Here is a 19,318-nt window from a genome sequence, read left to right on the forward strand (position 1 = left end):
TAAGCTCTGCCTTGATCTGGTTAAGGGCCTTTATAATACTATTAGTAGCCTTATCCTATCTCTAGACTATAGTCTAAGCTAGCCTAAGAAGGTCGGCCTTAGTAGCTAGTTACCGGTATTTGGCAAAGTCCTTATTACTCTTGCCATCTTTAACTATGCCCTAGGTAGTGATGACCTATATAGGCGTAGGCTATAGGGCCTAAGGTTTTAGTAGTGTTAAAAGTCTAGTATAAGTTGGTAGTCTAGTGTAAGTTAGTAGTCTAGTGTAAGTTAGTAGTCTAGTGTAAGTTAGTAGTCTAGTATAAGTCGGTAGTCTTATATAATTAAACTAACGACACCTTCTTTACTCCCTATATCACTAGCCCTCTTACTAGATAGAAAACATAGAAATAGGCTATATAAGAGGAACATTGTCAAGGAATTAGATCTAGAAAGGAGATTAGGCAGTTGTTAACATTTTTTAGTTCAGTCTAATACTGCTAGTGTTATAGGATTTAACTGTCTATAGGTCAGATCGGACTGACCCACCAATAGGGATGACAAGCCAGGGTCAACATATATTTAGACAGCTTCTCTAAGTGCCTTCGGCACTTAGAACAATCAACGCTTTTATCACCTACTTCTGCAGACCGTAACAGCTGGTTCAGGAGTACCGCCCATGGCGCGAACACCGCTGTGGTGTCGTACCTGTTTGCAGCCTTTCTAAGCTATACTGATTTGCAGCCATCGAGCTGTAGCAGCTGGTGCGTCTTCAGAGGGCAGGGGATTAGGGCATCGGAGCAGCATCAGCTATGCCCGCGCCTCATTGGCCAGCTTTAGTACCACTTCGCATATATAAGACCGTCTCTCCCATTCTATTTTACTTTCTTCCCTCTTGTTCTTCCCTTCTCCTTTCCAAGAACACCAAGGTACCCTGACCTGCCCATTATCCTACGCATCCTCTTAGCCACCACCAAATCCTAATTAAATGCTGATCCCTCGTCTCGGCTTATCAAGACGGCTTAATTATACTAATAGGCTTCCGCTCCATAATTATGTAATTATCCGGACGGGGCCGGGCAATACCGTTCTCAATAATAGTGTATCAGGTACAAACCCTGGTGCAGATCTCCCGGCTTTCCTTCTCGATCTTTCTGACGGGGTGGTGTCAATATCGTGAATCCTTACGCTCGCCATGTCTTTTTCCTGGCCCATTCGCTGAAGGGGCCTTGTGAACGGTCAGAACCCGACCGGCTTGACACAGTCGACCAGGGACCTGTTCTTGTCCGCTCCGGGAACCTGTCGGAACCACTGTCAGCTTTTGCTTTTTTTATAAAAAAAAATAAAACGAGAAAATAGATAGGATAGGATCACTGCTGCTCACATTGTACACAATGGAAAACGAATCCCAGTGGGAGTCCGTGTGAGGCGCGTATCTAATTACCCGACTAGGTTGATTATGGTCTGCACGGCGGCGTGGCTGATGATAGACAGCTTAATGACTTCGTAGCGCGACATTTATTAAGTAGTAGAGTTATTAATGTGTGGTATTCTTCTCCTTTCAATTTTTTTCTTTTTTTGTTTTCAACAAAAAGGAAAAAAAAACGAAATAGGGGCCCGCGGCTTACAGAGGAACAGAGCTCCAGTGGTCCGCAGACATCGAGGGGTTGGTACCCCTCAAACAGGATCTAGGTTCAAACCATCTAGGTGTTAGTAACAGACAACTGTTTACCGGGTACTCGGAAAGAAACTTGCAATGCCCAGCGACGTCGGCTTCGTGGCGCCCATAGTAGGTAGCAGTGGTGACAAGGAGCGGCAGCAGCAGTGAGGATGCACGGGAGAGGATGTCCTTGAAGAGCATGGCGACTGAAGAGTATGGTGCGCTCAGAGCAGATATAAGTGAACTGTCATGAGTCTTGTCGGTGACCATCTCAGGAACACCTTAGATGCGGGAAGTGATTCGAGGAGGCATGCAGCCGTCGATGTCACATTGCAACGATTGCCTGCAACAGCTCGTTGTCTATTATCACCTTCGAGTCGGATCGGGGCTTAATAGCCATCGCGTAATCCCCCTGAAGACATATTATTTCTCTTCGCCGGCTACGATGGAATCCCATGGGTCAGAGACATGAAAAAATGCTCTCATATCTGCTCAGCTCCTACATCGAGACATGGTCTGTTGACTGCCCGCGTTATTAGGCATGACGGGACCCTTGATGTAACCGTGAGATTTTGTTCCACTCCTCTCTCGCTCTAGCTCCGACGCTCATCCGTTCCCAGGTTTCCCGATAAAGCGTGAACACAAGAACCCGAAACCACCTCGCGTGCTTGGTCCCTGCATTCTTACAAGGCCGAAATCAAAAACCCGCCCATTCGGATGCGTGGGGACCGCATACGGTTTCGCATCTCATTGGGCCAACTCTGGTCCTCCGGAGAGTGTTATTGACTCGAAGCTGCGCAACCTAGGGCTCCCCGTCTGCAACTCAGCGTCCTGCTGCTCGCTGTATCCGGCTCCGCCGGGTGAACACAAGGACGGGCCGATGTTGCATTGCCGCCAGGTAAGAGCCTCTGTCAGCTCCCCCTCGTGATCCAATTGCATGTATTATTATTGTACGGAGTGAGTCCGTACATGTAGTAATCAGTAGTGATAGCGACCTGCCCACACCGAGGGTTCATTCCTGCTGTCAGGGCCGAGGCGGTAATTACCTGCGACTTCCGTCTCGATCACACCATCCCATCCGGTTGTTGTCCGGCGTTCGCGTTCCTCATTGCGTCTCGAATCGAGATCCCCCCTTGGCAGTTGAGTAAGACAGAGCTGAAGCCCGCCATTTGAGCAACCCTGCCGATCTCTTTCTCTGGCCCTTTCTCGGCCCCGTAGTGCCTGCTCTCGAGACTGTACTGCGTGCCAAAGAGGTGGCCGACCCAGTCTTTCTCGCGGTTGACAAAGACGCTGTCCGACTCGTAGCCGCTGTCGTGCTCGTCCTTATGTTCGCTGAGGACCCCGAGCTTCGCGACGAAATCGGCCGCATTGGCGAAGTGCTCGGTGCAGAGGACGTGCGAGCTGAGGAACCCGAGGTCCGTTCCGCGCTTCTCCTGCTTGCTGCCCCTCAGGGGCGCCGGGAAGGCCCCGTCCTCGTCCCGCCCCAGCCTCCAGTCCACGCTCGGGCTCCCAAACGTAAAGACGCAGAGTCGATCCAGCATCGTCCTCCGGATGTCATCCGCTCCTCTCGAGTCCTTCCCGGCGGACAGGATCAGCTCCTCGAGCGCCGGGCGCAGCAGGAGGCAGCCCTGCGAGTGGGCAATCACCACGACGTGGTCGTACGCCCTGCCCTCCCCGGCCTGCCGCAGCGCGGCCCTCAGCTGCTCCTCGAGCTTCTCCTGGGCCATCCGGCTGCTCTTGGTCCGATTGGTGGCCGCCTTCTGGCTGCCCGCGCTTCCCACCCCCCGGGCGTCCCTCTCGCCGGCACACTCAATCAGGTCCCACAGGATGCCGTCACCCCGGTTGAAGACGCCGGTGACCTCGCGCGAGTACCTCTTGGCTAGCTTCTCGCACGCGAGGTGCAGCCAGAAGAGCTCCGTCGCGATGCCGTTGACGAAGAGCCACTTCTCCCTCGTGACCTTGGGCGGCTCGTCCGACGGCTGTGCCCCCGGACCCAGCCTCTCCGCCACCGGTCCTCCTCCGGGTTGCTTTCCGTGTGGGCCCCCTCCTCCTGCTTTCAATGAGGAGGGCGGGAGCCGTGTCCAGGGCCGCTGTGGCATGCCCGGCTCGACCACGCACTGCCATCCCGACGGTCGGACCACGATGAGGGTGCCCAGGCCGCAGTCGTCGCTGGGCAGGATCGTCTCCTTGGTCATGTCGATCTGCTCGAATTTGACAGGCGCCGCCGCGCGCTTGAGGATGAAAACGACCGACTTGACGAGCCGCTGGAGCTGGCAGGCCACGGCGTGCCTGTTCATGGGCTGCAAGAGATCCAGCTCGTTGTAGGGCCCGTGCGGGTCTCCCTGCGCGGCCTTGCCATCCAGCGAGCTCGCCGGGGCGTAGCACTTGACGCACTCGATCAGGTCGACGAAGAACTTGACCAGCTCGTCGAAGTGGTTCCACACGAGACCCAGCGTCGCCACGTTGATCTCGTTGCTGAGTATCCCGCCCCGGAGAACCCCGAGCCGGCCCACGGTGCCGAGCGCCGTCTCCAGCACCAGCCGCGGCAGTTCCGGCAGGGCCTTCAGCAGCTTCCCGGGGCTGACCTTCTCGGAGATTGAGGTGACGAGGCCCCACAAACACCGGAGGACGCTCTCGACCTCGTCGTCTTGCGCTCTCTCGATCGCGTCCGCAGCACCATCCTGAATCGGGCGCCACCGCTGCAGGACCTGTGTCGACAGCTGAACCAGCGAGTCATCAGCGGCGTCCCGGACCGTCTCACTGGCGGCCTGGACGATCCGATCCTTGTCGGCAAACTTGTCCACCAGCCACGCCGGCACCGCGGTGACGGCCCTCTCCTTCCTCTCCTTTCCAATGATGGCGTCGGCCACCACGCTCGCGGCGGTCCCCACCTGCTCTCCCAATTGGATCGCCTGATGCTGGGTGACATCCACCAGGGAACCCAGCACCGGTCCGACGAAGGGGATCTCCTCCCAGGGAGCAGACATGGTCGGACGTAGAATTGCGGAGCAGCGCCCGAACAGCGAAACGATGGTGCGTTTTGTGTTTAAAGTAAATGACACTTTGATTCCAGAGGGGATCTGAAATAGAATCTCACAGTAGCTGTGAGAAGGCTTCTTCTTTCCTTTGAGAAAATGCGGCCCCTGTTGTTCTGTGTTCCGGAGGAATCTGTAGGTTTGAGAAGTTCGAAACCCAACCACCGTCATTATCACGTCGGGTTGGACGAGCATATTAATTAAATATGTGATGTCAGGCTCATGTCAGGTACCGGGCCCCTCTCGTCTATCTCCTGCCATGCAGCGACTTAAAGTAAAGGAAGGCACACATGATGAGGTCAGGCATTGGTAAAGGTCGGACAGTTGCAGTAGGCCACTTGGTAATTAAGTAATTAATTGCTTGATATTGGGAAAGAGCACCCTTGAGATGCAACTGGTATATAATAAGACTGTGAACTGCGTGGCTGGAAACCGGGCGCCTTCTTTTTCTCCCCAAGGCATCGTGTGTACCATTCTTCCGGGTCTGTTCATACCTTAGCCATCTGGGCCTGTCGTGCCCGCCATCTAGTCCTTCATCTCTCTGTGGAGCCGTCAAGCTTGGTACTCCTTCGCGCCCACGTTTTGCGCATAAAAGTTCTATGTCTGCTCAGAAGGGTCCAGAACTAGTAGCTACAAGGACAGGAAACCGCACCCTTTAAACAACAACGAAGACCAGAAGCTGTCGTTTCTCCCTGGAAGGCGAGAACGCGAATCTGGACCTAGTCGTCAACCTTTTTTTTAGGCCCAAAATTGCTGACTTAGCAAAACGTGGTCACGTGCTGTTGACGTTTTCCGAGCATCAAAACGGTAGACCTCGTAACCTGCTTAGTTTTTGCTCTTCCGTTTCCTAACTCTGTTTCCTATCTATATCATAGTGTCTTGCAGTGGATGCGCGGATAGAACTGACGATCTTCGTATCTCTGCTACTCTGATGGTTGGCGATGGTTCTGGAGGAAGAAGGACGGAGGCGTCCAGAGCCAGCCTGCAGGAAGATGTGGGTGGCTGTAACCTCGGTAGGGCTGGAGCCCTGGTAGGCCCAGTCCACCACATAGTGTGATCCTAATATCGCCTTGTGACTACAAGTTCTACTAACGTGCTATAAAGATTATTCCTGGCTAACCGAATGCGTTTACGGCCTCACTAGACGTCTTGGCAAATTATAAGGCGTAGTAGTTGCTAACTCGGCATATACTATAACGTTGATTTATAACCAGGTCAACCCTACTTTTTCTATAGCGTAACCGGCGCCATCCTCTGCTCGCGTGTTGCCTCGTAACCTACCGCGCCCTTCGTCGGCGAATGATAGCCATCGCTAATAGCGCTATAAATAACACACTCCTTGCCAAAGGCTTCTTATACCTTAACTCCTATCTCCTTGCCAAAAGTGTACCGCTATTATAAAGTATCTTAGACGATCGTCACGTAGGTTAAATGTCCTCATCTTGCCTAACTACACCACGCCTCTAGCTTAGGTGTACAAGGTATACAAGCTCTGCCTGCAGTATATTGGTCTTAGATATACGGATCGTTAGCTTTATCTAACATCTCGGCTCTTCGGCGGAAAACCAAGGCGGCCTTAGGCAGCTTTTGTCGCGTTCGCTAATCTTCGAGCTATACGTCCGTCCTACCTTCTCACCTTATGGCCCATGTTCTGGCGAACGATGCTCATTCGGGTCCGACCGTGTATCCATGTAGGCATACATAGGCTGCCTTTACAGTATTCACCAGTCCACTTCGGGCGCGATCTGGTTTGGAAGCCCGGGAAGAGGCGCTTCAGCTAGCTTATTGGCGTAAGGCTTGAATGTTATTATTCTACTTCTACCCAACGGGTTCTGCTAAAACACTCGTGCGGCCCACCGCACAGCCTACACTCCCACAACGTCACTGGGTGAGTGGAGGGCAAAGTACTAGGGACAACTCATCGCCGGGGATGAATTGTCATGATGAAGACAGGGCATTGCAGATGAACGGGAAAAGCGAGGCTTATAGCCCGCCGCAAGTGCAAGACTTAGAGGTTTAAGCGTTCTTCTGAGGTCTATATATAAAATAACAGGATTCCGTCCTGAGCGAAGGCACCGTCACTCAAACATCGGTTTAACTCTCAAGCAAGCATCCCTCCAAGTTCCTCTACACATGTTTGAGGTTGTCCATTATGCGACCAGACCAGCGGACGAACTGGACATACGGATACCTCTTCAATTCCAACAACGTCAACATGAAAGAGCGGTCTCACTCAGCAGGAGACCCGGCCCCTGAAGGCCCTCCGAGACCTGCGACCCTGGTTTGGGTACAGGCACAGCGGGTGATCCTCAACCTATCGCACCTTCCCCGGTGAGTTCCCTTCGCGCCAGCTGACCGCAACTATATTGACAAGAGAACCGAGCAGATAAATCCTCCGAACGACTTGTCTGAGAACCGAAGGGAGACCTGAACAAAGTTGTTCCAGAGGTTGCAATCCGCCTCCAGCTCCCGCCAGCGGCGATGGAGGCGAGAGCCCTAGCATAGATATCTTTATAGCGGATTTTATGCAACGCCTCGACGACGAGGTAGCAGACGGAATGGGTTTCCCTAAATCGTGTTCTGGTGCCTGAGGCAAAAACATACACACTGCCCCGCACACCGCCCCGTCCAAATGGCCTGCCAATTCAGAATTCAGCGCTGTAAAGATCCTCGTTCGTTTTGGTCACAAAAGAGTATCGTGCGATTACAATGGGCTGGCATTGGTCGATTATCGGCATGGGGGCATCTGCCTTCATTACGTGCACCGACGGGAAAACAGTGCTAAAAGGCCAAGATGTGTGGGAAAACGGTCGGCATTGTGCGTCGTTCGAATGCCCATCGGAAGATGCGATTGTCCGGGAGGCAGCCATCTATAAACTGCTCGGCGACCATCCGCAAATTCTCCGTTGCTCCGGCCTCTCGGAGATCCACCCTGGCGTCCGTGCCCTACGCCTCGAGCTTGCCCCGTTTGGTGACGTGAGGCACTATCTCGAGCAGCACCCAGACGATCCTCCGCCGCTGAAAACACGCCTGAACATGGTTCTAGACGTCGCCCAGGGACTGGCACATGTGCACTCCCGCGGCGTCTGGCATTTCGATTTTTCCACCAAGAATTTGTTCCTGTTTCCTGACTTCCACGTCAAGATCGGCGACTTTGGCGGTTCCGTATGTGAGGCCCTTGGCTACAATGGCGGGACCTTGGAGGACCAGGACTACGAGTTACCTTGCAGAGGAAGAGACTTCATGGAGCGCCCTCGAGACAAGCGAGAGCTCTTCGCATTAGGCTCCTCCATGTACGAGATTGTGGCGTGGGCCCGCGTTTTTCCCGGACTGAGCGAGGAGGAGGTGGATGAACGACTGAAGAATGAGGACTTTCCGCCAGTCGACACACTAGCGATTGGACATATCATCGATGGTTGCTGGAAGGAACATTACAGCACAGCAAACGATGTCCTTCAAGATCTGAGAAGTCGAGTTCTCCTTGTCAACGGCGATGGCGTCGATAACACTGTGAAGGGAAACGGCCAAGCGCTCTCCGCTCGCTACGGAGGACCTTGAAATCGGCCGATACGATGAGCCTCTGCCAAACCTCAATGACACTATAGGTAGAATTAAGCGTACAGACTATGGTACGCTCCTCCGGCCCTAGTATGACATGTTCCTTGATAGAGTTAACTATATATATATATAGAAAAGCTTAGACTAGTGCCTAAACCCTTAGGGCTAATAGGTCTTAAGTAAAGTCTACCTAGAAGTAGCAAGGGTTAATATTATAATAGCTTTAGTTAATACTAGTTTTAGGCTTAATAATAGGCTATATACCTTTAGAAAGTACTATAGCTATTAATTTTATACTCTTTGTTTATAAGTCGATAGAAACTATTATAAAATATTAAAATTAGTAATATATAAATATATTACCTAAGATATAATATTAAGATTTAAATTACATTAGGGAAGTAAAGCCTAGGAAGGGGGAGAAAAAGATATACTTAGTCTAAGCAATCTATATTCTATTATATTCTACTTTCATACCTAGACTAACAAAGGGCTCCTTATTCCCCTCCTCCTCTATAGCACTATCTAAGTAATCCCAGAGAAGCATATTAATACCTTTCTAATCTACCCTAGAGAAGCGTAACTATTATTATATCATTATAGTAAACCAGAGCTAAGGAGCATATCAGGAGTGGGAAGAATAATAAGAAAGAGAGGAAGGGGATTCTAAGGTTAGGGGAAGAAGGGAGGAAGGAGGCTCTGACAGAACGAGCGAGCTAGTACTAAGCCTCGAGGGTCAGACGCGCGGTTAATTCGTATCCTCGATAACCAGCCCTGAATGACCTATACTAACATTCTGCCTTATCTATACCAATAGGGGCCGGGATCCTAGCGCTAATAATATATCTCTATTACGAATGTATAGGATACGTTCCGGAGGGTTCGATAGATATGATAGGTATGAACGAAGTAGAATAGGCGACGCCTTCCGGCCTCCGTTGCCGGCGCCGTTTGCCGCCGTTACGGAGGCGGCCCTACTCCGGGAACGCGAACGGGATCACGGCCGGCAAAACATCGGGCGAGCGGCGAGCCGGGTATGCTACGTCAGCAACCGTATCCCAAGATTTTGTAATGCCATAATATGCTACTTAGGGGAAATATACACATAATTGCAGTGTATGCAAACGTGACGACTTCCAAAAAAAAAAAAAAACAAAAATCGAGCAGCCTCATGCTTCCCGAATGTCCCCCAGGAACTCACTCTCGCCTCGATCCTAACCGTCCTCAAAAAATCATTGATTATCATTAAGTAATTACATACATGCAATCTTTTCCCCACCTAATTATAATCTCAGAATGCCAGGAACGCAGGGGGCGGCGGCTCGGGCAACGCGCTTCCGCCAGAGCCGGAGCCGGAGACGGAGTCGTCGCGCGCCATGCAGATGGGGCAGGTGTCGTGGTGCTTGCGGAACCAGCGGGCGATGCACTCGGCGTGGAAGAGGTGGTGGCACGGCAGGGCGCGGACCAGGCTCTGGTCCCGGAACGGCTCCAAGCATATGACGCTGCGGGTGGGTTAACGGGCCGGTCGTCCGTGTTGGGATTTGAGGTTAGAGCTAATTTTTTTAAACTTTGCTGAGGGCCTGATAAGAAGGCGAGAACGAGATAAGAGGAGAGGGAGGAACCAGGGAGCAGCACGAGGTCCGGAAGGGGGAGCGTGCGGAGAGGACCACTTGCCATTCAACAGACTGGCCACGTTGGGTTGCGGGGATTTTGGTATCCACGGCATCATCCCCTCGGAACTGCTTGTAGGTTCGGCCCAGCTCGACGACAGCCGGGCTCCGGCTGCTCGTTCGGTGGCTGTTTGAGCAATGATTTCTCCGCCCTCTCGTCAACGACTCGGGATCGCTACGGACGGCTACTGCGTGGTTCCTTCTCCTAACCGTGAATTGGCAACTGAATAATTATCGGAATATTCGGGGTTGGGGAGGGGGGATGTTGAAGAAGAAGAAGAAGTAGAAGAGAATTCAACGTCAGCGCAGCATGGGCGTACAAAAAGAGCATGACTATGACAATGGCCAGAGCCACGGCGCAGATTCCAAAGACGATAAATCCAATCCATGTCGTCCTTGACGGCGAGGCGGTGCCGGTGTTGCTGCCGTCGCCTTCCTGGGTGCTCGATATATCGTTGGCCCATGGAATCGCTCCGGTCGTGGGCATGTTGCTGGCTAATCAATAATTATCGTGTAACTTACTAATTTCATCCCCGGAGGACGGAGTGTATGCAGGGTGAGAATACCCTCGGCCCTGTTTCAGATGCGCCGATGGAACAGAGAACTAGATCATAGGAACCGGCCCGAGTTCTGAGATCATGGGTTGCTGTGTGCGGATGAGAGTGGAACGCGTTGTTGTTTTGACGATCGTTCTGATCCACCACCACAGGCCTTTTAGGGTGTGGCTGTGCCAGAACCATAACCATGGGGCCCTTAATTCCTGGCTATTAAAGCAGCTTGTAATAATCGTTCCTTCGATTCACATCTTCGCCACCGCCTGATGGTCTTCTCACCTACACTCGTCAACGAGACGTCACGCCAAGAAGAGGCTAGACTGCGCCCCTTTTTTCAACGTCATGCCATTTGCGGTAGGTTCCGGTACGGTTCAGCTAAACTACCTTGCTATACTATAACCTCCATTTCCAACACATTTTGTTTTGGGGTTCATCCTGTCTATATCGCGCTCTGCCTGTCTCCAGTCTGACTGCCTTTCATCTTCTTTCCCTCCTTTTAATCATTCTCTTTGTAGAGACAGATGGTTCTTGCAGTCTTAGACAGAGGGCAAGATGGCTCAGAACGAACGGGCCTTCCAATCCTCATTACCGCCGCAAAATGACTCCGATATCAGTATCGACATTGCCGCGGCCGGCAGTCAGCCCGGTGTGCGACTCCATTCCTAAGTCATACCTCTAAGCGGCACCTTTTCTTTTTACCCGCATCTGTACTGACTTTGCTCTCTCTCTCTCTCGCTCGCTCCCTGCCCTGTGTAGACTTCGAATCACGACCGGGCGGGATACGGCCGGATCCAGGGGAAGAAGAGCTCTTCAATATCGAGGACAACCCGTTTGCTTTCAGCCCAGGCCACCTGTCCAAGCTGATAGAGCCAAAGTCCGTCGCCGTCCTGCAGCAGTTAGGTTGGCTGCAGGGACTAGTAAAGGGCCTGCGGACCGACATCCGGGCGGGTCTACATATCGGCAGCGAGGGCGAGGGTGACGGTGATGGCGCGGACCGGCGACGTGTGTTTGGAGAAAACCGGCTGCCGGAACGCAAATCGAAGTCGTTCCTGGAGTTGGCGTGGGTGGCGCTGCAGGACCGGATGCTGATCCTGCTGTGCGTGGCGGCCGTGGTCTCGCTCGCCCTGGGCCTGTACCGGACCTTCCATGGCCACAGTGGCGCCGAGGGGGCGCGGGTGGAGTGGATCGAGGGTGTGGCCATTGTGGTTGCCGTTCTGGTCGTCGTCCTGGTCAGCGCGCTCAACGACTGGCAGAAGGAGTGGCAGTTCCGCAAGCTCAACCAGAAGAAAGAGGACCGATCCGTGGCACTGGTCCGGTCCGGCAGGACGGCCAAGGTATCAGTGCACGACGTGCTAGTGGGCGACGTCATGGTCCTAGAGCAGGGCGACGTGATCCCCGTCGATGGGGTGCTGATTGACGGCCACAGCGTCGGCTGCGACGAGTCGTCGGCGACGGGCGAGTCGGGCGTGGTCAGGAAGATGCCGGCCGAGGCCGTCTCGCAGGCGTTCCGACGGGCTCACGATGCAGACGCCAGGACGCTCGCCAAGATGGACCCCTTCCTCCTCTCGGGCTCCCGGGTCCTGGACGGTGTTGGGACCTTCCTCGTGACGGCGGTCGGGCGGCATTCCGTGCATGGGCGGACCAGGATGGCGCTCCGCACTGACCCCGGCATGACACCGCTGCAGGCGAGGTTGAATGTGCTCGCGGGTAGGCCCTTTTGCCTTAATTATATATTCTCAGCTTTCTCCTACGACTTTGTGCTTATAGAATACTGATGATGCCCAGGGTACATCGCCAAGCTCGGCAGCGGCGCCGGCCTGCTGCTCTTCACCGTGCTCTTCATCGAGTTTCTTGCAAAGCTCCCTGGCAATCCAGCCAGCGGCGACGAAAAGGGACAAACCTTCCTGCGAATTCTCATGACGGCCGTAACTATCATCGTGGTCGCCGTGCCCGAGGGCTTACCACTGGCCGTGACACTGTCCCTGGCATTTGCCACCAAGAAGATGACGAGGGAAAACAACCTGGTGAGACATCTGCAGTCGTGCGAGACCATGGGCAACGCGACGGTGATCTGCTCCGACAAGACAGGAACACTGACCGAGAACGTCATGACGGTGGTTGCGGGCAGTCTGGGTACGGGAGAAGGAGTCGTCACCTTTGGCGACGGGAGGATTGCTAGCTCGGAGGGTTCTGACAGTGGTTATGGGCCTCTTGAAAACAGGAGGAAAGCGACAGAGACCCAGGACGGCGGTGTAGAGACCCCGGGATGGCCGGCGGGCGACGCAACAGAGCAGCCACAACGACCACAGCAAAAGAAGCAACACGAACAGCAGCAGCAACAACAGCAACAGCAAGAACAGCAGAAGACACAAAAGCATCGACAACAACAAGAGTTTCTGGCGGCGACGAGCCCCGAGTTTCGAGAGCTCGTAAAGGAGTCAATCGCCATCAACACGACTGCCTTCGAGGGCCAAGACGAGAGAGGCAAGCTCGTCTTCGTTGGCACCAAGACCGAGACAGCGCTGCTGGATTGGGCCAAGCGGGACCTGGAGCTGGGCCCGCTATCGGCCGAGCGTGGTAAGCACCCACTAGTGCACCTCTTCCCGTTCAGCTCGCGGCGCAAGTGCATGGGCTCCGTCATCCAGCGGCCCCCCGGTTACGGCGATGACGGCGGTGGCGGCGATAACGGCGAGAATGACGACTCCGGATCCGGAGGGCGGGGGTACCGCCCACACCGAAATCGATACCGGCTGCTGGTCAAGGGGGCGCCCGAGGTGGTGCTGGAGAGGTGCAGCGCCGGTGTGGCCGACCCGGGCGGGGCCGGGCCGCTCCCGCGCTCGCCGCTCCGGGAACCCGATAAGGCGCGCATCGCCGAAACGGCGTCTCGGTATGCGTCGCGGTCTCTCCGCACGCTCACCCTGGCCTTTCGCGACATGGACGAGTGGCCCCCGCCGCGAACCGGTAACGGGGCTGGGATTGGGAGACGGGGGAATCATGACGACGGAGTTGATGGCGATGACAACGGTGGCAGGGACGAGGATTGGGCCGTTGAGCTTGACGACGTATTCCGCGACATGACGTGGATTGCCCTGGTGGCCATCCAGGACCCCGTGCGCGAGGGCGTGCCGGCGGCCGTGCTCGACTGCCGGCGGGCGTCGGTGGCGGTCAAGATGGTGACTGGTGACAAGATCGAGACGGCGCGGGCGATTGCACTCGAGTGCGGCATCCTCGCTCAAGAGGACGAAGGTGGTAATGGGCATGGACAAGAGCATGCAGTGATGGAGGGAGCGGAGTTCCGGCGGCTCGGCGAGGAGCAGAGGCGCGGCATCGTCCGCGAGCTGCGGGTGCTGGCGCGGTCGAGTCCCGAGGACAAGCGGGTGCTGGTCGAGTCGCTGCGGTCGCTTGGCGAGGTGGTGGCCGTCACGGGAGATGGGACCAACGATGCGCCGGCGCTCAAGGCGGCCGACGTGGGCTTCTCGATGGGCATCATGGGCACCGAGGTGGCCAAAGAGGCGTCGGACGTGATCCTCATGGACGACAACTTCTCGTCCATCGTCAAGGCACTTGCCTGGGGACGGGCTATCAACGACGCCGTCAAGAAGTTCCTCCAATTCCAAATCACGGTCAACATCACGGCCGTGGTGCTGACCTTCGTCTCGGCCGTTGCCAGTGACCAGGAGCGCTCCGTCCTCAACGCCATCCAGCTACTCTGGGTCAACCTCATCATGGACACTTTCGCCGCCCTCGCCCTGGCCAGTGACCCGCCCACCGGCAGCCTCCTGGACCGTGCCCCGGAGCCCCGGCTCGCGCCCCTCATCAACCTAACCATGTGGAAGATGATCCTGGGCCAGTGTGTGTACCAGCTAGCCGTCACCCTGACCCTGCACTTTGCCGGGCCGTCCCTGCTCCCGTCGTCCTACTCAGAGCCCCAGCAGCACACCCTCGTCTTCAACGTCTTCGTGTTCATGCAGATCTTCAAGCTCGTCAACAGCCGGCGCATCGACAACCGGCTCAACATCCTCGAGGGCTTGCACCGTAACCCGCTCTTCGTGTTCATGATGGCTGTCATGGTGGCCGGCCAGGTCCTCATCATCTTCTTTGGCGGCGATGCCTTCGTAGTCACCCGTCTGACCGGTCCTCAGTGGGCCATTTCCCTCGTGCTCGGCTTCTTCTCCATCCCCATCGGTGTCCTCATCCGCCTGCTCCCGGACCGGTGGATCCGCGCCGGGGTGCGGTGGGCAGCTCGAAGGCTTCCCTCGTGGCGCCGCCGGAAGAACGCCGAAGACGAGGAGCGGGGACGGGTTGTCGGCGCCGCTGCAGATACGGATGCCCTCTGGGACGCCTACGCCGTCGAGGATGCCGAAGCCGGTGGTGTCGGTCGAGATTTCGGGAGCACCATGTTCTCAGTGCGGGATGACCTCGCCTTCCTGAAGCGGGTGCGCGGCGGGCGGATGGCGGCGCTGGCCGATGCCTTTGCAGTTGACCGAACCAAGAAGACTGAGGGCGAGCGGAAGCTCAGGCAGCGGAAGCGCTCTGGGTCGGCAATGCGGTCGGCCGTCGGGGCGCCCGGTCTGCTGGCCGCCAGCATCGGCGCCATGTCGCCCGGCAACCGACCCCGTTCCGAGGCCCGTCAAAACAGTCAATGGGGATTAGAGCGTAGACTGCCTTGATCATGTCGTACCAGCGTTTTCGTGTCTAAAGATAGGTTTAAAATAATCACATTCAAATCTGAAACTATTATTAATTAATGATCCTTGAGTTGAGGCACCCATCAATCGAGCGAGTCAGAGATGTCCAAAATCCTTACATTGGAGAGCGAAGGATGAGAGCTCGGCTTGGAGCTTCGTTTTCGCTTGTCAAAGTTCTCTGACGGAAATGTGCTATTGAAGAGTGAAGGAAAGAGCTTTGCTCCTTGTAAAAGTGTAAACTTTTCCCCCAAAAGGTCCCCCGTATATCTGAGTGGCCACCGGGTCCCTCACTTCCATCCGTACGCGAAGCTCTTTCCCTACGCGTCGCCTGCAAACGATAGTGCATTCGCCACAGGGATAATTATGACGGCAGTTGCGAGTAGCCGGGCCTCAATCATGCACCTTCCTCTACGACTTATAACTCTTCGTTTTAAGGCGATCGCAGCACGAAGCGAAACCTCAGGCCTACTATGGTGCCTCGGAACTGAGGCGTAGCAAAGCATAACGTTAAGGTAATTACGTACACGACAAGTAACGGTATTTTCTAACGTCAAATCCTGTTCCGAGTTTCTGGAAAGCGGTAGCAACTGCGAGAATCTCTGTGGGCTTCCCCGAATTGTGAGAAGGGCAAACCAGAGCAGTGAGGACCGTCGATATACCACCCACCCTTTTCTAGAATCTCATGAAGACGGGAATATAATGCTCGCTATGAAGGGCCATATGCATGACACACGCACACTAATATGCTGTTGTTTTCCGTTTATAGCCACTACACCCTGAAGTCGCTTCTCACGGCTCTCTGCTCGAAATTGTTCTTCTCGCTCTGCATAACTTTGGGTCGATGGATGCGACGTGCTGCGACAAAAAGCAATGTGGCTGGCTGCGTGGGGCCGCGGGATGTGCTGAACAAAGCACATCGCTGCCCAGTCTGGGCACCCCCAGGTTGCTTATGTTACAGCGTCGTAGTGAAGGGAAATTACCAAATACGTTGGCAAGGTGACGATGGGCAGTCTTTATTTGCCATGTCGAAATCCTTCCAGTCGATGGAGAAAGACAGCACGCGGCCTCAATGGGAGGGAGAGAGTGCGGGAGTCATCAAGACTCAGCTTGTCGACCTTTCCTTGAGCGTATTGACGAACAACTAACTGCCGCTGGTTAGCGCCTGCTTTCCTCTCCTTAACCACATGTTCTCGCTCCTGTCATTGTCGACATACAACAACCCTTGTAAGCTATGGTGAAATCGCGGGAACCAAGGGAGCGGGTGGTTTGAGGTCTTTTAAGTGTTAAGCTCCAGAACAGCACTTTGCTTTACACCAATTGATTAGCGTAGTCGCCGGTTTTCGATGGCTGCCTGACGTATGGTGCGAACCGTAGCATCGGGTTATGGACCCCTTGCTTCTGCTCTGTAACCCCCACGCCTCACGCGGCAGGATCCATGGTCTTGGGAAATCGCAGTTGCCACTCACGGCCAGTAGGAGCTGAATTTGCATAGCTGCACAGCTCGATTGGACCGCCCCCCCACAGCCTCGGATTTCCGCTGAGAAGCCCAAACAGCCAAGCAAAATAACAAGGCTTGTTATATCCCAATCGGTTGGAGCACGCCATCCACCACAGCCTATTGCGCCATGCCTCTCAATCAATATGTCGACCTCCTCAGGCCTCAGCCATGGGACACAGCAGTTCGAGTCACCATCCTCGCTCTCTCTCGACGATGGCCGCATCCCAAAATCAGCAGCACCGATGACGACGACAACCAGTCGGGCGGCAGGATCGCGACTCGACTTTAACTGACATGACTGGGAGCGTACGGCAGCCGCCATGTTGCACATCCGCGGTGGCGAGGGTGCCACCCTCGACGAGGGCCAGCGCCTGGTCCTGACGGCCGTGACGCGCCTGGCGTCGACGCTCTCCGCCCTCGGTGTCCTGACCATCCTCTTGACATTCTGCTTCACGAAGCACTTCCGGAATCCCATGCACCGCCTCATCGTCATCAACGCCTTTTACAATGCTCTCGACGTAACGTGTACCATGATCTCGACCAGCGGGCCCAGAGCCGGGGATACGTCCGCCCTCTGCCAATTCCAGGGCTTTCTTAACCAGATGTATGTACGTTGGGATTCCAGCACACCAAGATGTCCCAGCCCCTCTTTTTGCTCTGAAACACCATAATCTCTGTCTCTAACGACGAAAACACTTACAGGTTCCCAATTGCGGACGTGCTCTGGACGTTGGCCATGGCCGTAAATGTCTACTTGATCGTTTAACACAGTTACGACATTGAGTCGCTGCGGAGGCTGGAATGGAAGTATGTGGCCAGCATCACGACCGTCACCTTCATCCCCGCCTTCGTGATGTTGTTTATCAGAACCCCGGACAAGGGCCCCATGTATGGCGGAGTGACGGTACGCAGCGCTTGTCCCCCACGTCCAAGCCTACCGGGTTTAGCGTACGGTTCACAAACAACACTAACACTCTGGGTTCCCTTCGCTTCAAACAGCTCTGGTGTGCAATCGCCCCGAAGTGGGTATTGTTCAGAATCATCATATACTACGTGCCCATCTGGTAATGGTGCTTTCCTTTGTTCGGATGGTGTCAAGAGGCATGCCTAACTGACGCATCACCAGGTCCAGCATCATCATCACCATAGCCCTGTACCTGCTCGTAGGCTTGGAGATCGTCAAGCGCCGACGTGTTCTCGAGTCCATCACCAGCAGGATGCACCGGGCGACCGCCACCGTCACTGCCGCTGGTGCCGACGATGACGGTGACATTCCGCCCGTCACGGCCGTGTCTTACCCCGATTCCTCCCGCAACTCAACCACGGCCGATTACGGCGGCCCCAACGGCGCCGCCACCACCACCACCACCACCACCATTATCAGCAGCAGTGGCGGCGGCGGCAAGTCCTACGCCGCGTCCACCTCCACCCGCATCATTCCCTCCAACCCGTCCTCTCTCTCGTTCCGACAGTACATACTGATGCCACTCTTCTTCTTCCTCGCGCTGCTCCTGGTCTGGGTAGCCCCGTCGACCAACCGCGTCGCCTCCTTCGCAAAGCCGGGCTTTTCCTCGTACCCGCTGCTGCTCGTCGTCGGCTTCACCGGCTCACTCCGCGGCTTCTGGAACAGCATCGTCTTCGTCGTCGTCGGGATGCGGTCCTGGAAGAGGAGGAGGAGAAGAGAGGAGCCGGACGAGATGGCACTCCGGCCCGTGACAAGGGGATGACAACGAGGATGGGGAAATTATAAGTGAGGGGAGCTAGGGACGGGACGGCGGGCGGTCAATTTTTTTTCTGTCTATCAAGACTTTGTATGTTGCTTGTTGCTGATATCCCATGCAAGATAGATCGCTATTTCCTTGTTTGTCGGACACACCAACTTTTCCTTGCCCTCTAGCCACTTGCTCCTTGTTCAGGACCTGCTGTTAATGTGCGTCTTTATGACGCTTGGACGAGCTTGAGAAAAGCCATGATTAGTAGTGAGTTAACGGAAACAACTTCCCGGTGCTTTCCCCGTCATTGAGGTAGAAGGCTTCCATCATTATTGAAATCTCTACCGGCCGAGTTTCCCTTGTCTGAGCAGAGAGCATCGCGGCCAGGGACCGCCGAGAGGGGGGGAATGGATGAGGGTGTTTGTAGTGGCATTTTAGCCGGAGATCAATACAGCGGGGCTAGAAGCAGCCAATTACTCGGTGCTGGCTCGCGACGGCAGCATCGGTAACCTGTAGCGGACTGAGCGCCCATCGTGCAATTCGTAACTGCTGAGGGTTCTTCTGGACCAGTTCGCTTGAGGTTGCTCGGCGCCCTTACGCAGCTCAGTCGGCAGGCGTAGTCTAATAATAATTAGATAGGCGATCTCCTATCCAAGACCCGGGCAAGCAACTGCTGGCGGCGACCAGGAACAAGGTTGAAAACAGATACCAGAAGGAACTGTTTCCATAGATTTTGAGACAACTCCTGTTGCCACCGTCCCCACAGCAAACCAAGGCGATGGATTATAAACATGCCTTTAGGGCTTGCTGATCTCTGTATTCGACTCCGTTTTCCCCAGGTTTTGTTCCTGGCCCGACAGCCTTATGGACTCCAGCGAGCTCCATCGATTTCCTGGTCAGATGTAACGGTTTGCGGTTCGAGATCCCCCAGGTCGAAGAGACGTCGCTTCCCATCTAGTCTGCT

The 19,318-nt window shown here is 54.9% G+C and overlaps 5 protein-coding genes across 5 annotated transcripts; 3 read left to right on the forward strand and 2 right to left on the reverse strand.

Annotated features, from left to right (window-relative positions):
- Positions 1-2,703: 2,703 nt before the first annotated feature.
- Positions 2,704-4,626, reverse strand: MYCTH_2068961 (uncharacterized protein; the record flags this gene model as incomplete). The annotated part of the gene is made up of 2 exons (XM_003665941.1): positions 2,704-3,597; positions 3,754-4,626. The coding sequence occupies 2 exons, from the start codon at positions 4,624-4,626 to the stop codon at positions 2,704-2,706; spliced, it is 1,767 nt and encodes a 588-aa protein (XP_003665989.1).
- A 2,707-nt stretch (positions 4,627-7,333) lies between these two features.
- Positions 7,334-8,433, forward strand: MYCTH_2310287 (uncharacterized protein). Its single transcript, XM_003665942.1, has 2 exons — positions 7,334-8,303; positions 8,366-8,433. The coding sequence occupies exon 1, from the start codon at positions 7,384-7,386 to the stop codon at positions 8,230-8,232; it is 849 nt and encodes a 282-aa protein (XP_003665990.1). The 5' UTR covers positions 7,334-7,383; the 3' UTR covers positions 8,233-8,303; positions 8,366-8,433.
- A 1,090-nt stretch (positions 8,434-9,523) lies between these two features.
- On the reverse strand, positions 9,524-9,730 carry MYCTH_2069178 (uncharacterized protein; the record flags this gene model as incomplete). Its single annotated transcript, XM_003665943.1, has 1 exon — positions 9,524-9,730. A coding segment is annotated over one exon (207 nt), but the record flags the coding sequence as incomplete, so codon positions are not given.
- A 1,160-nt stretch (positions 9,731-10,890) lies between these two features.
- MYCTH_2310289 (uncharacterized protein) lies at positions 10,891-15,204 on the forward strand. Its single transcript, XM_003665944.1, has 3 exons — positions 10,891-11,102; positions 11,213-12,163; positions 12,242-15,204. The coding sequence occupies exons 1-3, from the start codon at positions 11,009-11,011 to the stop codon at positions 15,124-15,126; spliced, it is 3,930 nt and encodes a 1,309-aa protein (XP_003665992.1). The 5' UTR covers positions 10,891-11,008; the 3' UTR covers positions 15,127-15,204.
- A 1,758-nt stretch (positions 15,205-16,962) lies between these two features.
- MYCTH_2112775 (uncharacterized protein) lies at positions 16,963-18,369 on the forward strand (the record flags this gene model as incomplete). Its single annotated transcript, XM_003665945.1, has 4 exons — positions 16,963-17,246; positions 17,414-17,546; positions 17,642-17,706; positions 17,769-18,369. 4 exons carry the CDS (start codon positions 16,963-16,965, stop codon positions 18,367-18,369), a joined length of 1,083 nt encoding a protein of 360 aa, XP_003665993.1.
- Between the last annotated feature and the right edge of the window lie 949 nt (positions 18,370-19,318).

The sequence above is a fragment of the Thermothelomyces thermophilus genome, chromosome 6, assembly GCF_000226095.1.
Source record: "Thermothelomyces thermophilus ATCC 42464 chromosome 6, complete sequence".
In the NCBI taxonomy this organism is placed as follows: Eukaryota; Fungi; Ascomycota; class Sordariomycetes; order Sordariales; family Chaetomiaceae; genus Thermothelomyces; species Thermothelomyces thermophilus.